At 28.0% G+C, this 14,067-nt stretch overlaps 3 protein-coding genes and 1 long non-coding RNA gene across 4 annotated transcripts; 2 read left to right on the top strand and 2 right to left on the bottom strand.

Moving 5' to 3' along the window:
- Positions 1–247: 247 nt before the first annotated feature.
- On the bottom strand, positions 248–5,997 carry LOC114124334 (solute carrier family 25 member 44). The gene is made up of 6 exons (XM_027987559.2): positions 5,862–5,997; positions 4,989–5,176; positions 4,258–4,550; positions 2,583–2,769; positions 1,476–1,603; positions 248–959 (listed from the first exon to the last, which is right to left on the bottom strand). Exons 1-6 carry the CDS (start codon positions 5,906–5,908, stop codon positions 768–770), a joined length of 1,035 nt encoding a protein of 344 aa, XP_027843360.1. The 5' UTR covers positions 5,909–5,997; the 3' UTR covers positions 248–767.
- On the top strand, positions 5,613–6,778 carry LOC114124335 (exosome complex component RRP46). The gene is made up of 5 exons (XM_027987560.2): positions 5,613–5,806; positions 5,873–5,986; positions 6,053–6,174; positions 6,241–6,381; positions 6,460–6,778. Exons 1-5 carry the CDS (start codon positions 5,734–5,736, stop codon positions 6,643–6,645), a joined length of 636 nt encoding a protein of 211 aa, XP_027843361.1. The 5' UTR covers positions 5,613–5,733; the 3' UTR covers positions 6,646–6,778.
- Positions 6,779–6,906: 128 nt separating this feature from the next.
- LOC114124341 (uncharacterized) lies at positions 6,907–10,673 on the bottom strand. The gene is made up of 3 exons (XR_003592438.2): positions 10,548–10,673; positions 8,993–9,196; positions 6,907–8,890 (listed from the first exon to the last, which is right to left on the bottom strand). It is a non-coding gene; the product is annotated as an uncharacterized LOC114124341 (long non-coding RNA).
- On the top strand, positions 9,184–13,610 carry LOC114124340 (stAR-related lipid transfer protein 13-like). The gene is made up of 6 exons (XM_027987568.2): positions 9,184–9,351; positions 9,491–9,802; positions 10,569–11,002; positions 11,650–11,798; positions 12,678–12,841; positions 13,223–13,610. Exons 1-6 carry the CDS (start codon positions 9,192–9,194, stop codon positions 13,423–13,425), a joined length of 1,422 nt encoding a protein of 473 aa, XP_027843369.2. The 5' UTR covers positions 9,184–9,191; the 3' UTR covers positions 13,426–13,610.
- The last annotated feature ends 457 nt before the right edge of the window (positions 13,611–14,067 follow it).

Raw genomic sequence — 14,067 nt, 5'->3', positions numbered from 1 at the left:
TTTATATCAACAAATAAATTTCCATCTAATAATATGCATATTTTATATTGTATTGAACATTAATAAAATCACATTAAATTATTAATTTGGTAACTGATCATACTTTCAATTTGAATATTATACATTCATAAGAAATTATATTCTTCACAGTGATGATAAAATTAATTATATTCCTTATAGTGATGTACAATGTAACTTTAAAATGAAAAAAATACATAAACCTTAAGATGAAAAAATTAAATCAATATTATTGCATTGTGATATTCTATAATTTTAGAAGTGTAACACATTTAACAACATAAAAATAAAATAACTAAAGGTAACAATAAAAATAAGTGTTGACTATACATACATAAATAAACAAATAAAATTGTCAACATAACAAAACTTAACATAAATCAATAATCATATTTGTCATTTAGAATTTTCGTTTAAAGCTATTAAAGGAGCACATTACACTCATTGTTTTTTTTTTCTTAAAACAATAATTCAAAATTTATATAATGTAATACAAATACACATTGCTAAAATCTGACATGTAATGGTTAAAAATGTTCTAATCTGTGATGCCTGAAGTTGTATCAGTGTACAAAACTATCACACTTAAAATTGTTAGATAGGCCGTTATATAGTCATACCGTTATTTTAAATGTATTATACATTAATTTACATAAACTTGTTTTTTGTAGCACGTACTCCTTTAAAAAAATACAATAAAAAAAAAGAAATATTGTCAACATAGGTAATACCAATCTGTACGATCAATATTACCACCGTACATGATCTTTGTACTCGTGAAGTACACTAACTCTTTTGATGCTCTCGTAACCTAAAATAATTGTAAAACTAAAACAAATTGACTGGACCAATCTGGCAGAAAGTCCTTTACTAAACATTAACATGCCCTCTTCTCTCCATAAGGCATTGAATGTACCAACAATAGAGTTTGTTCTTTGAACCTATGTAATAAATTTCGTTTTAATTAATTTAACTTTTAAGTTAATTTATAATTATTAATTTAATAATATATTTTATTAGAGATTATAATAGAATTTTAATTACAATTTGAAAATCTCAATAAGAAGTTCAATAATATTTAATGCATTAATAAAACATACATTATCATTTTGATTTATCCCATGCATACTATTTGTGTCCAAAATTATAATTTATAGATAGGTAAGTTGAATGTAAATTAAAAGATTTAGAAAAGGTGACAGGTAACTAGTGCTCCAGTATAATTTTTTAACATAGTTCCTTAATTATTAACTTAAAAGTTTATTGCTCTAAAATTGTTATTTTAAAGGTTTATTAAATTAGTTAAATTTATGAAATGTTTTTAAAGAATACCAAAATATTTTTGTTTAAATTTAATAAACAGAATAATTTTAAACATAGTATCACAAAAAAATAGGTTGTCTTATTTTTATTATTTAATTAAATTAAACCTATTAGTTTAGTCAAACTTATATTACCTGTAATCGTGCTCTTATTGTGTCCATGGGATTTGTTATCAGAGTAGTAGTAAAGCCAGCTAATACTCCTGAAATGCTTTGCAAAAATAAAAGTGAAGTGCTCACTGGACACCTTTTTTCAAGTTGATCTGATTATAAACAAAAAAATATTACAATAATAAATAATTTATAACATCATATAATAAACATTTTTACAGCTGATTCATATAATATCCCATTATTTTTATGCAATTCGACAATTTATCCACTCTTAAAAATTTCAAGTTACCAATTTAGTATAGTGCTCATATGAAATGATGATATTAACCTATGTTTAAAAATATTTGATTGCATGCTACCAATCAAACGTTTCATTAATTAAATAATTTGAATTACTAATTGATTGACTATTTAAGTATAGCAATAAAGTATGAAGTATAAACAAATAATTAAATGTAGAAACAACATTAAACAAAACTGTTTATTATTATTCATATAAATATTATAAAATAAATATATCAAAAACTTAAGATCTCTGAAAAAATAGTAAACATAAAATAAACAGTGGTTGGGAAATTTATAACAAAAATAGTATCAAAATACCAATAAATAATAAATAGCAACTAGCAGCCAAAAAATAATCTGTTATAAATAATATTTAATATGACGTAGAGTGCACATGAATGGGTATAAAATCACTTACAAATAAAAAATACAATCTTGACAAATTTAGAAATAACAGAAAAACATTCATATTACATTTTCTTATGATTCTTAGTGGATTTTCTATGATTAATACTTAATTCCATCCTAATTAATAATACAATGACTAAAATGATAAGTAAAAATTAAATAAACAATCAATGAAAAATTTGCAAAGTTGTGTTAGATAATTTAATAAATACCACCTACTATAAAAATAATATAGTAACTCAACATTGAATACTAACTAAATAGAACAGTTTAAATTATTTATTGAGTTAAATTAATAAATAAAACTAAGTTATTTTTTAATTTACGTGTAACTATTATTTGACTTAATATTAAATGGAAAAAGTAAAAAAATACAACTTAGAAAGTATTAGATAATTTAAACTATTACTGAATGAAATAACTAGTTGTAAATACCTTGAAATATTGTATAAAAACTCCACCATAAAGCACTATTTGGTGCATAAGTGCAAACCGAGGCCACATAACCTCTGTAGAATCCTTTAAATCCATCTTGTTGATAAACACATTGAGCAATATCTAATGTGGTGCGAAATTTTGATTTTGAAATGTCTAAATGAATAGCGAGTGGCCGAAAATATATCTAAAACAAAATAAATTCAATTCAATTATTGAATATAATTATCAATAAAAACATAGTTTTTTTTTACATTGTTCGATTAATGAAAGCTATGATATTAATTTAAATAAAAACATAAATTATTATAGTTACTAATTATGATTTATAAATAAATTTAATGTTGGGAACATTATTGGCAATTAATCATAACCAATTACTGAGTTTCATTTTTTTTTTTAAACTTGCTGAATTAATAAATATTAAGTTTTTAATTTTTTAACTATTTTTATATATATTTTTATTATATCCCTAAATATCAACATTGATATATAATATAGTAATATAGTTTAATTGAAATATTAGTAATTACATATTACAACTAATAATAATTGAACAGCTTATCATTAAATAATCATTACTAAATTTTTTATAGTCAATATGTTATAATTACTGTTAATATTTATTTAATAGTAAAATGAATCACACTAAACATATTCTAGTATTACTTCAATAAATATATAGATAAACATGAAGTTAAGGAATTAATTAATAAATTATTTTATTGTATGTAATTACTATAGCTACTATAGACCAGTGATTATTAACCTTTTTGTTTTTGTAGATCACCTAAAATCTAGATTTAAGTAGGACTACGGACCACTTTAGGTTTTAGTTCGTTTAACCACTATACTGGAAATATAATTTTTCCAATATAACAAGAACCGGTACCTTTTTTACTGAGGACCGGCGGTTTAGAACCACTGCTTAGACTATAAAATTAATTTCATATTGATGATTATTATGAAATAATCATTTATTTCATGAAATTAAAATTTGACATATTAACATAAAAATAATATATGAACCTATCATTGAGTGTAAAAGTAATTTTATATTATTTATCAATAAATCAATAAATCATATAGTGTAGGAAATAGTACTGCATACTGCATAACCATAATGACTAGATTAATACATACAAATTTACCTTCAGGCTTTTAGCATGTAAATATTTTGTAATTATCTTAAACCTAAGTTCAAATTTAAGATTACTAAAAATAAGGAATAAAGATGAATTTGATTTTCATTTAAGCTACAAAAGGCATATTATTAATAGAAAAATTATTTAGATATAATTAAATTGTTTATAATTAGGTACTTAAATTCAATTATATTTTAAAAACGAAAAATTAATTATAAATAGGTAGTAATATTTCTATAGGATAAAAAAAACTTAAAGAAAATATATCCAGACTTGCATTTGCTTAATTTCTTAAGTATTGAAGATCAAAGGTCAAAAGTACATCATTATCTAATGTTATAATTTTACATAACTAATAAAATTATAATGTTGAAAAATTATTGATATAATTAATAGATATAATCGAATATTTCTAATGAATTATCATCTTTATTGAAAAAAAACACATAATTGTATTTTCATTAATTCCTAGTATTTTAACAGAATATTTATTTTAATAAAAAAAATTTTAAAATCTAAAGCAGACTTACTATTTTATCTTTGTTTGCACTATTAGTTGACAAACCAAGCATCATCAAATGCTGACTAACCACATCAAAAGGTACAATTATTGTTTGGCCAAAAACAGACGCCACACCTCCCGCAACCATTGATCTGATTTCAGGCCATTGTTGTAAGTATGGAGCTGTCATATGTCTAGTTTGTTCATACGCACCAATGTAAGCTGCACCAGACAATACTTGGGCAGAACTTACCCAAAAACCACGATAAAGCCCTGACATACCTTCTGTATGATAAATACGATTAGCCGCATCCAGCAAACCTAGAATTAAAATTGATATTGCAGTTAATTTATTATTATAAAATAATGAATCAAGTAGAAATTTAGAATAATCAGTTTAAAATAAAAAATCATTACAAGTTAATGTTTATTTAAAAGGTTTTTTTTTTATGTGAATCTCATTTATTCAATTTGAAATGTTTATTGATATCAATACTTTATAGGTTTTTAATAGCTGCATTGTGCTTACCGACTTCAAACTTAAAAATTATGATTATTTTATTTAGAGTTCTCTATTCACATTTGTAGTACCTATGTACTCTTTGTAATCCCAACTGGTTGTCAAAACAACTTGATAGTTATCATAACAAGGCATGAAAACACATAGTGATTGTTGTACTACTAACTTATATATCAAACATATTTATTTATTTATTGTTAATTTTAGAATACAGTGTATTTTAAAATAAATAATGTTACCTTTATACATCTCTCCATGTTTTTGGATTTGAAGTCTTGTTTTAATTAAAGTCAATGGATAGAGAGTACAGCGAACACAAAACGAGCTTAACATACTTAATGGCAAAAATTTTGTCTTGTCCATCATATCCCATTCGATCGTTGAGACATGTGATCTTGAAGTTAACTTACTCGGTTCAGACATTTTTCTGTTATGTTTTTAAAGAAAATATAAAGGGTATATTAAATGTTAGAGCATATTTACTTATATATTAAAAGAAACAGTTAAAAACCATTTTAAGCACTTGTATACATAAAACACAAAAAATTAAAACATTTTGTAGATAGGTGCCTGCTGACTATCAGCATATTATTTAAACTTAAATTAATTAAATGCAATCAATTTTTTTTTAACGGGCACAGTAAAAAAAAAATTTGGTAAAATTTAATCTGAAATTTTTCCGACGACTACTATTATAGTACTACACTACTACTGAAAAGTATATCAGTCAAAATAATCATATATTCTTATCGTTAAATACGATAAATACGTTATGGTATCAATAAACCATACTCTTTGATCATATCATATTATCATTGTAACCAATTACCGCGGCTTTTAGGTTAATACTGATTACGTACATTTTTTAAAATATAGATAAGCAAATAAACAATTTAAATTTAAAATTTAAAAATATTAAGACATTTAAAACGTACTAGCCTTAATAGTAAACACCAACAATATAGGCATTTATAATTTAGAAAAATGTCTGAAGATTTTCTAAAATGTCAACTAGGCTTTTTAGGTAACACCGAAGGCTCAGCATATTTATCTCAAGGTAAATTATTTAATAATTCTTGCAGTATATGAGAGTGTATATCTTAAATATTTACTTTATATTTAGGTAAAAGTACTGTTTCTGTGTCGGTTGTTGGACCATTTGAACCCAAGGCTAGCAAATGCATGTATGACCGTGCTACTGTGGATGTGACTTTTAGACGAAAAACTGGAAGCATAAGTACTTATAGGTTAATCTTTATATTAATTGAGTAAAAATGTAATTGAATATTTAAATTTATTACAGCTGTTCATGACAAAATGTTAGAAGGTATAATGCAATCAACATGTGAAAAGTCCCTAGTTGTTGAACAATATCCCAGGACAGCAATTGTTGTAACAGTTCAAGAGATGCAGGACAGAGGAAATGTATGTATAGTTAATTTGATAGTGTTAAATCAATAATTTCTTCACAATGGTATAAATGTTATTTAGTTATTGTCCACTTGCTTGAATGCTTCTTGTATGGCACTGATGAATTCTGGTATTGCTATGCATCATTTGTATGCAGCGGTGAGTTGTGCTGTCACCGAGAACGAAGAAATCATTCTCAATCCAGATGAATCACAAATAAATGTATGACAATTTGTAACTTATGAATAAGTTAACTTCCAACTGTATTAATAATGTACAAATTTATGTATATTTTTTCAGTCTTCTGTTGCATATTTTACACTAGTGTTTGCGAACTCTGAAACCAGGTTTCTGTTAACTTCGCATACCACCGGAGAATTTTCACAGACAACATATATGGAATGTATGAACAAATGTTATGCAGCTAGTAAAGAAGTTTTTAAATTTTATGAAAATGTCATAAAAAAAAGTTATATTTTCAATTAAATGTTTTAATATCAGTAATATTTTATCGTTTGACTTTTGTCGTGTTAAATGTTGATTATCTTAACAAAAAAAACCAAATACCTATTTTTGATTGTAAACTTCTTATGTGAGCAATAAATTTTCATACCATTGACATTTTGAACATAGTCTATTAAACTGTTTAAACCAACAAAGATTAAAATATAATATTTTTTAATGTGGATATTTGAGGTATTTCCTATTCTTATAAATGTTTTATAACTTAATTAGGTTATTATTGGTACTGCCTATCATCAATATACTTTCAACTTGTTCTATCAATGTTTAGGTAAACTATAACTTTTAAATTATATTTGAACAATGTAAAATTTCAACTACCACATCTAAGATTTTTTAATGTTGTCACAACCTACCTCTTAAATCTTCATTATAACCAAAATTTGTGGTATTTTATTTTTTTATAACTTTGAGATGTCATGGCTATTTCTACATTTAGAAATTGTTTAAAAACTCCAAGATATTTGTATAAAACCTGTAAACTATCTGACAACGTTCTTCAATAGATACATAAAATATCCATAAAATTTAACCCATTTGAGCATTATGACAATACCTACTATAGTTTTGAATATCTCTATGAATTTATAAAAACTTATTATGATTTGTGGCTTCAGAATATTTAAATTTCATTTTAATTGAGTTAATAAGTTAATTATTAATTTAAAAAAAAAAAAAAACAATTTTTCTAATAGGTACTTATTTAGTTATTTTTACTATACCATACTCTATTCGGAATAAGATCGTACCTCGGCGGCGACCAATTTTCGTCTGCGACGGTCAGACGCTTCCCCCGCCTAGTCAAACATCGGTTCGGAATTTCGATTGGGTATAAAACGGGTATGAAACGGTCGTATAAAGCTGCGAGTGCGATTAAATAATACACATTGCACATGTATGAATATTAAATTTAACGATGTGTTCACTTCGGCTGTCGGTTCCACAATAACACGATTCTCAAGTAGACAAAAGCTCGTGGGCTAGCGCTGCGGAACGAAGCCACTCCCATGCACAGAAGCCACGCCCATGCGCAGAAGTCGGCCGCCGAGGTACGATCTCATTGCGAATAGAATTGTTTTTTAGATATCGGAACGGAGTGATGAATGTAATAATTCTACCATGATGTGTGTGTGTGTGTGTTTTTTTTGTGTCTACAGTACAACTAGTCAAAATAATGCTTCAATTTCAAACTTAGGTGGTGGTTTCCGATGGCAAAGTAAATAGATATCCTTGGTAAATATAGAGGTCAAAAGTATAACCATTTTCTAACAGTTTTTAAAAAAATCGAGAAAAACAAAATATAAGTGACGGAAAAACAGGAATTTTTAGACAAAACCAGTTTTTGCAGACCAAATCGATTTTTTTAAACGGTGTTAACTCAAAAACTATAATCACTGTAAAAACTTAAAATTTTCACCACATGTTTGTATTATCGTTATTAATATACCTACATGGCTAAATTTTAAAAATATTTTGACTTTTATATATTATTACTGTATATCGTATATAATATATATACGTTAAATACCTCAATAATTACACGATCCGAAAATCCATTGTCGTAGTCTAGTGGTAACTAACACTTACTATAGTGCTTACCAGATCGCGGGGTTCAATTCCGCTATCAAAGACTTAATTTTTTTACTTTTTTAAAAAAATTATTCTACCAGCGATCTTATTTTTTTCAAATGCAAAAAAATGTGACTGCATGTGTTTCAGTACTCGTCGCTACGCTCCTCGGCGCCGTCGCGGCTCCGCTCTGCACAAATCATTATATATCTATACGATATACAGTATAATAATTCTAAGTCGTCATAACTTAAAAACTAATGATTTCCGCCAATTTATTTTAGCGCCATCGTTCTTAACTAGCTAAAGCACCCCTTTACAAAAAAAAAATTGAAAAAATAAGTTCGCCCGGTAAAATATTCTTACACCAAAACATGTGTGGTATAGGTACAAGTCCTGCAGATCTCCTTCCTAGGTAAAATTATTATAAGTTATGTATAAGTAATAAATTTAATGTAGTATTACATTATACATATTATTGTAGGTATCTCATGGAAACATGGTTGCGAGAAATAAATATATAATATATATTTATTTTGCCATTTTGGTAGACCGCATACTATATTCGTGAATCGCCTGTAGACCGCATACTATATATTCGTGAATCGCCTGTAGACCGCATACTATATTCGTAAATCGCCTGTAGACCGCATACCATATGATGGCCATTATTATTATTATTATTATTTATTTATTTTTTAATATTATTATTATTATTAATAATAAATAAACAATTAATTACCTTGTTTACGCGTGAAACTATTAGCAACCGGCGTGTGTTTATTCAAACATTCAGTTAATTTGATATTGTGCATAATTTTTCTGATACAATTCATTGATCAACTTTACATAGTTCGTGTTTGTTAGATTTCATAAAAATGGAATTAAGTCACGATTTCGTAAAACCGCGAATTACTTTTCTTTATCGATACAAGAAATGTATGTTCTGTAAAAGAATAAACATCTTTAAAGCAATCTTTAAGTGCAAAGACTGTACCAAAATATGTCACCGCAAGTGTCATATGAAGTTTGTCGAAATGGAGCTAAAACGTAAAGAAGAATTGGAAATGTGTGTGGACGTGACACCGTCAGATACTCCAGGTACGCAAAATCAATAGCCTGACACACAATGAAATTAAACAAAATAAAAAATTCTGTCCGAAAATAATATAATTTTAACTTTAAAACATTTTTTATTATTATTATTATTTTTATAATTATTCTCAATTATTGGTTTTAGATAAAACCGTTTTTGGAGTTCCACTAATTGCAAATGTGCAAAAATACGGTTCATCACTACCACCATTCATCCAAACTGCTTTTCGGTGGCTCGAGGACAACGCTCTCGACCACAGAGGGTTGTTCCGGAAGTCCGGCAATAAATCACAGATCCACCAGTTAAGGCAACTGGCTGGAGCCAATCCGGATGACTTGATATTTGAAAACCATGAAGCCTACGATGTGGCCGACATGGTGAAGCAATACTTTCGTGAATTACCAGAGCCCTTGTTTACCAACAAACTCTCTGAGTGTTTCATCGACATTTTTCAACGTGAGTACCTACTATTATAATATTATATATACAGGATAATTTTTTATGCAACTCTATTCAAATTGTCTAAACTCTAAATTTTAAAAACTTATAAAGTTATAATAATATGCCTATCCTAAATTTTAATTCTAAATAAAGTACATAAATACTTTGCTCAAAAATATTCTACTTCGGAACAGAAAATTAAAAATATAGGTATGTTTTCGTTGCAAAAGATTAAATGCTTAAATAGAAATAATGATGATAAAACTTTTAATTTTTAATGAATTAAAATAAGACAGAAAACCATTTCCAAAGAGTTAAATAAAAATTTTTATGTTTTACGTTTAAAAAATCAGGCCGCGTAATATATACATATTAAGTATACTAAGTTTAGCGTAAGTACCTACTTATATACATAATATTATGTTATTATACAAAGCTCTTCGTTCGTGAAACAATTTTAAATGAAACTCACACCGTATCCAATACGGTAAGTAATAAGTATAATAACTGCAGTATACCTTCACTCGCGTTAGACCGCGATATATACGAATCGAAAGCTCTGCAGCAGTCATAATTCAGTACTCTATATTTAAGTACACTTGGGGTTAACTAGGGTGGTTAAAACTATGGGGGGAGGGGATCTCCGAAAACTGCAGATAACTTAAAATAACGCGTATGTGAGAGGTGCGCTCGTCTATAATAATAATAATATACTGTATTATACCTTATACGTATATAAACCAAAATATGTTATACTCACGTACAATATGCGTCTAAACAGACGTTCCGGTGAACTTGCAAAAGGAAGCCGTCTACAACGCGGTGCTGCTGTTGCCCGACGAACACCGCGAAGCCCTGTTCGCTCTGCTCGACTTTCTGTGTCAGGTGTCGTCCAGAAGCGACGTAAACAAGATGACCGCCAGCAACCTGGCCATCTGCATGACCCCGTCGCTGTTCAACCTCAGCGACGGCGGCGCCTGGTCGTCGTTTTCGCACCCGCATCATGGTGCAGGATCCGCCGGTGGGCCGGTTACATCGTCGTACAACCGTTTGTCGTCGGTATCGTCGTGCCGGAACCACCGTAAATCGTCGTCACGAATCACTTCCGCCGCCGCCGTAGGCATACCCGACGATTTGAAGCGAGTTGGACAGAACTGCAAAGCGGCGCACGACTGCTTGCTATTTCTCATCGAGCACTACCGTCATCTGTTCGCCGTAAGTATTGCACTGCACTTGTGACAATTTATGTATAATATGTACTTACCTATAGCGGTTGTGTATACCTATATAATATCATTGATTATAAATTATAATTTATAGTATATTATTATACTATGTGTCTGTGAATAATCAATGATAATACATGTAGATTGTAGGTATATTAATTATTCGTAATGCGCACGAATCTAACCCGACAACATGTCTCTATAGGCCTTTTTTTTTTATATAGAAGATCTAAGTCTCAAATTCTAACCCTAAACTAACCATACTAGCGGCATTTGTCCCCCCCCCAAAAAAAATCCCATCCAATCTACGTAGGTATAGGCTTGTGTATCTATCTGTTCTATAGTATTTTAATAAATATTCATTGGGTATACCTACCTATAAATATTTTTTATCGACTCGTTGTTGATCGTAAACATATACTTTTATTTCGTGACCGACGAACACCATACCTATAATAATAAATCTGCCATACATAAGTTATATATTGTTATTATAAACAATAATATGAAATCGACACTTCTCGAACCAACGATGGCCGATCTCCCCGCGGCCCCTCAAATTTCACGTTTGGTTAACTACTGTTTATAAATCAGTACCTATAAATCACTAACCAATGGTTTTCGTTCTCTAAACAGATGGCAGAGGACATTATGAGCCAGTGTCACTTTAGCAATATGGACGAAAGCATACCAATGAGTCAAAAAGAACTCGTGGAAATGGGTCAGGTCTGGAGAGGATACTGGAACGCGTGTACCTTGGCGTTGCTTAAAGAAGTCAAAGACAAGTAAGCACTTATGATCACAGTATAAAAAAAAAATAACAACTAGGTAGATATATAGCTCATTGCATTTATCATCATTAAATAATACAGCTATAAAGTTATTCACCCAGTTAACTAAATACTATCTACCCAATGAAAATAAAATTGAACAATTTTTTTAAATTTCTTAAAAAAAATATTTTTGAAATGTGTTTATTAGCTTTATAATTTCTTTCTGGAACGCTGTAAAATAAAATATTAATTAACCGTCTTCTGGTCTGGTATCTAATACTTATAAATTATCATGTGAATAGTGAATTTCAAACACGTTCGTTCCATTAAACTACTTACACTTACATTTCAGCTAATTATTCCAATGCCTTTATTTCCATAAAAAACATTTATCTATTATTGTTGGATTCAAAAAATATTTTCCTTTAACGGCATTAATGTACTTACAACACAGTCCACTTTTTCCACAAAAAATTTGTTACTTGGAAATAGGGTACTTAAATAAATCTATTTATATTATTCAACCCCGTGTTTAGAACAAAAGACTATTGGATCAAATGTATTATGGAACTGTAGATGTTATCACGTTCATACTTATTATTTTTTCTGTTATCCGTTTTGAAAACTGTTATCACATGATTTATTATCAGTAAAAATTTCCTCGTATGGTGTAAGAACCTATTATGTCTTGAAAACAAACCTATAACTATAATGACTTCTCTGTATTCACTGTTGTGTAAGGAGTATTGAAGTTTTTGTAATTGTTGTATCTGTTATAACTTATAACATTTTCATAGGTGTTAATTTTGTTAAATTTTGTATTTGACTTAAGTTCATGCAATACTTTATTATATAAATACCAAAAAAGTAATACATAGTTTACCTCAATAGTAAGAAAATGGCAGATTCTGCAAAAAACAATGATACAGCTCTGGAATGGTTGAAATTGAAGACGGACAAAGGCCGTAAACCAGACTATCAAATTAAAGCTGAAATGGAAGATGTTGGCAATAAATTTTTGAGGAAATTTAAAGAAAATCCATTAGTGCCCATTGGTAAGTTAATTTATAAATAAATAATGGAGAGAAAAAAAGTAGTATCCTCATCAATTATTAAACTTTGTAATATCCCGTAAAAGTCATAAGTTGATACAGAAATATACAGATACACTGTATTATAGTTATCTTTATGACTGAATCCTGACAGGAGTACTGCCTGACGGTGACTTGATGGATTTATGATGAATGTTAATCTAACTATTGTATTATATTGTAATCTATTATTATGGTTTTTGTTAGTAGGTTTATTCTTTTTTTTTATGTTTCTTTTCAAAACTTATATCTGTAGTTTAATTAAAATATTGTTAAATTTTAAATAAGTGTCTATAGGTAATAGTAATTTTAAACAATGTTATGTTAATTTTTTTTCATTTCTAGGTGCGTTGGTCACTGTTGGTTTCTTGGGTGTTGGTCTAAAGAGTATGTACGATGGTAACAGAGTAAGATCTCAGATGATGATGCGAGGACGTATTGCAGCTCAAGGATTTACTGTAGTAGCTTTATTGGGTGGTCTGTTTTATCAAGGAATGGCAGCTTTGAAAGAAGCAGAAGATGATACTAGTGAAACCGGTTTAAAATAATGGTTTTATGCCATATCTCATATTGTTTTACAGTCCAATTATTTGTTGTTTGTAACATATAGAACTAAAATTTTACACAAATTACTTGTTTGCACGCTGTTTAAAAATTGGCGTTTGCATTTATCTACATTTGTATATATAATATTATTAAATTAGAAAATAAAACGTTTTGATTTGAAAACCAATTTTGTATATTATTTTTAATTTATTGATGTAGAATATATATATATATATATGTATAGGATATATATTGGGATAGGTATACAATTAATTTATACTTTATAGCTAGATATTTGGTTTCATTTTTCACAATAGTATATTATCAATTACTCATAATAGATATGTGTCTAAGGTTACAAAGCCTCAAATTTTACTCAAATATATCTGTTTCCTTATTAATTTTATATTTATCTGCTATATAAGTACTACTTGTATATATTATATATAACAAGACTACAAGAGTACCAACATTTAGACTTAATAAATATGATCTCATTTCATATAAAAATATGAAAATTTCAAGTTACATGTCATCTAAATAATTATTCATTTATTATTATGATAAATATAATATGTACTTACAGTTTTAGTTAATATAGATTACTATATATCATTACTATATCTATCATAGTATCATGACAT

The sequence above is a fragment of the Aphis gossypii genome, chromosome 2, assembly GCF_020184175.1.
Source record: "Aphis gossypii isolate Hap1 chromosome 2, ASM2018417v2, whole genome shotgun sequence".
Lineage (NCBI taxonomy): Eukaryota > Metazoa > Arthropoda > Insecta > Hemiptera > Aphididae > Aphis > Aphis gossypii.
Note: the sequence above shows the minus strand (reverse complement) of the source record. Positions and strands in the feature narration are given on the sequence as shown.

Bases quoted from the DNA above. Each gene is read 5' to 3' on its own strand.
- LOC114124335 (XM_027987560.2), top strand. From the start codon at position 5,734: ATGTCTGAAGATTTTCTAAAATGTCAACTAGGCTTTTTAGGTAACACC. The intron at 5,987-6,052 runs GTACTTATAGGT...AATTTATTACAG, and splicing joins ACGAAAAACTGGAAGCATAA to CTGTTCATGACAAAATGTTA. The intron at 6,175-6,240 runs GTATGTATAGTT...AATGTTATTTAG, and splicing joins AGATGCAGGACAGAGGAAAT to TTATTGTCCACTTGCTTGAA.
- LOC114124334 (XM_027987559.2), bottom strand. From the start codon at position 5,908: ATGGTCCAACAACCGACACAGAAACAGTACTTTTACCTAAATATAAA. The intron at 4,551-4,988 runs GTAACATTATTT...TTTTAATTCTAG, and splicing joins ACATGGAGAGATGTATAAAG to GTTTGCTGGATGCGGCTAAT. The intron at 2,770-4,257 runs GTAAGTCTGCTT...ATTTTGTTTTAG, and splicing joins GTGCAAACAAAGATAAAATA to ATATATTTTCGGCCACTCGC.
- LOC114124340 (XM_027987568.2), top strand. From the start codon at position 9,192: ATGTTCTGTAAAAGAATAAACATCTTTAAAGCAATCTTTAAGTGCAAA. The intron at 9,803-10,568 runs GTGAGTACCTAC...GCGTCTAAACAG, and splicing joins TTTCATCGACATTTTTCAAC to ACGTTCCGGTGAACTTGCAA. The intron at 12,842-13,222 runs GTAAGTTAATTT...TTTCATTTCTAG, and splicing joins AAATCCATTAGTGCCCATTG to GTGCGTTGGTCACTGTTGGT.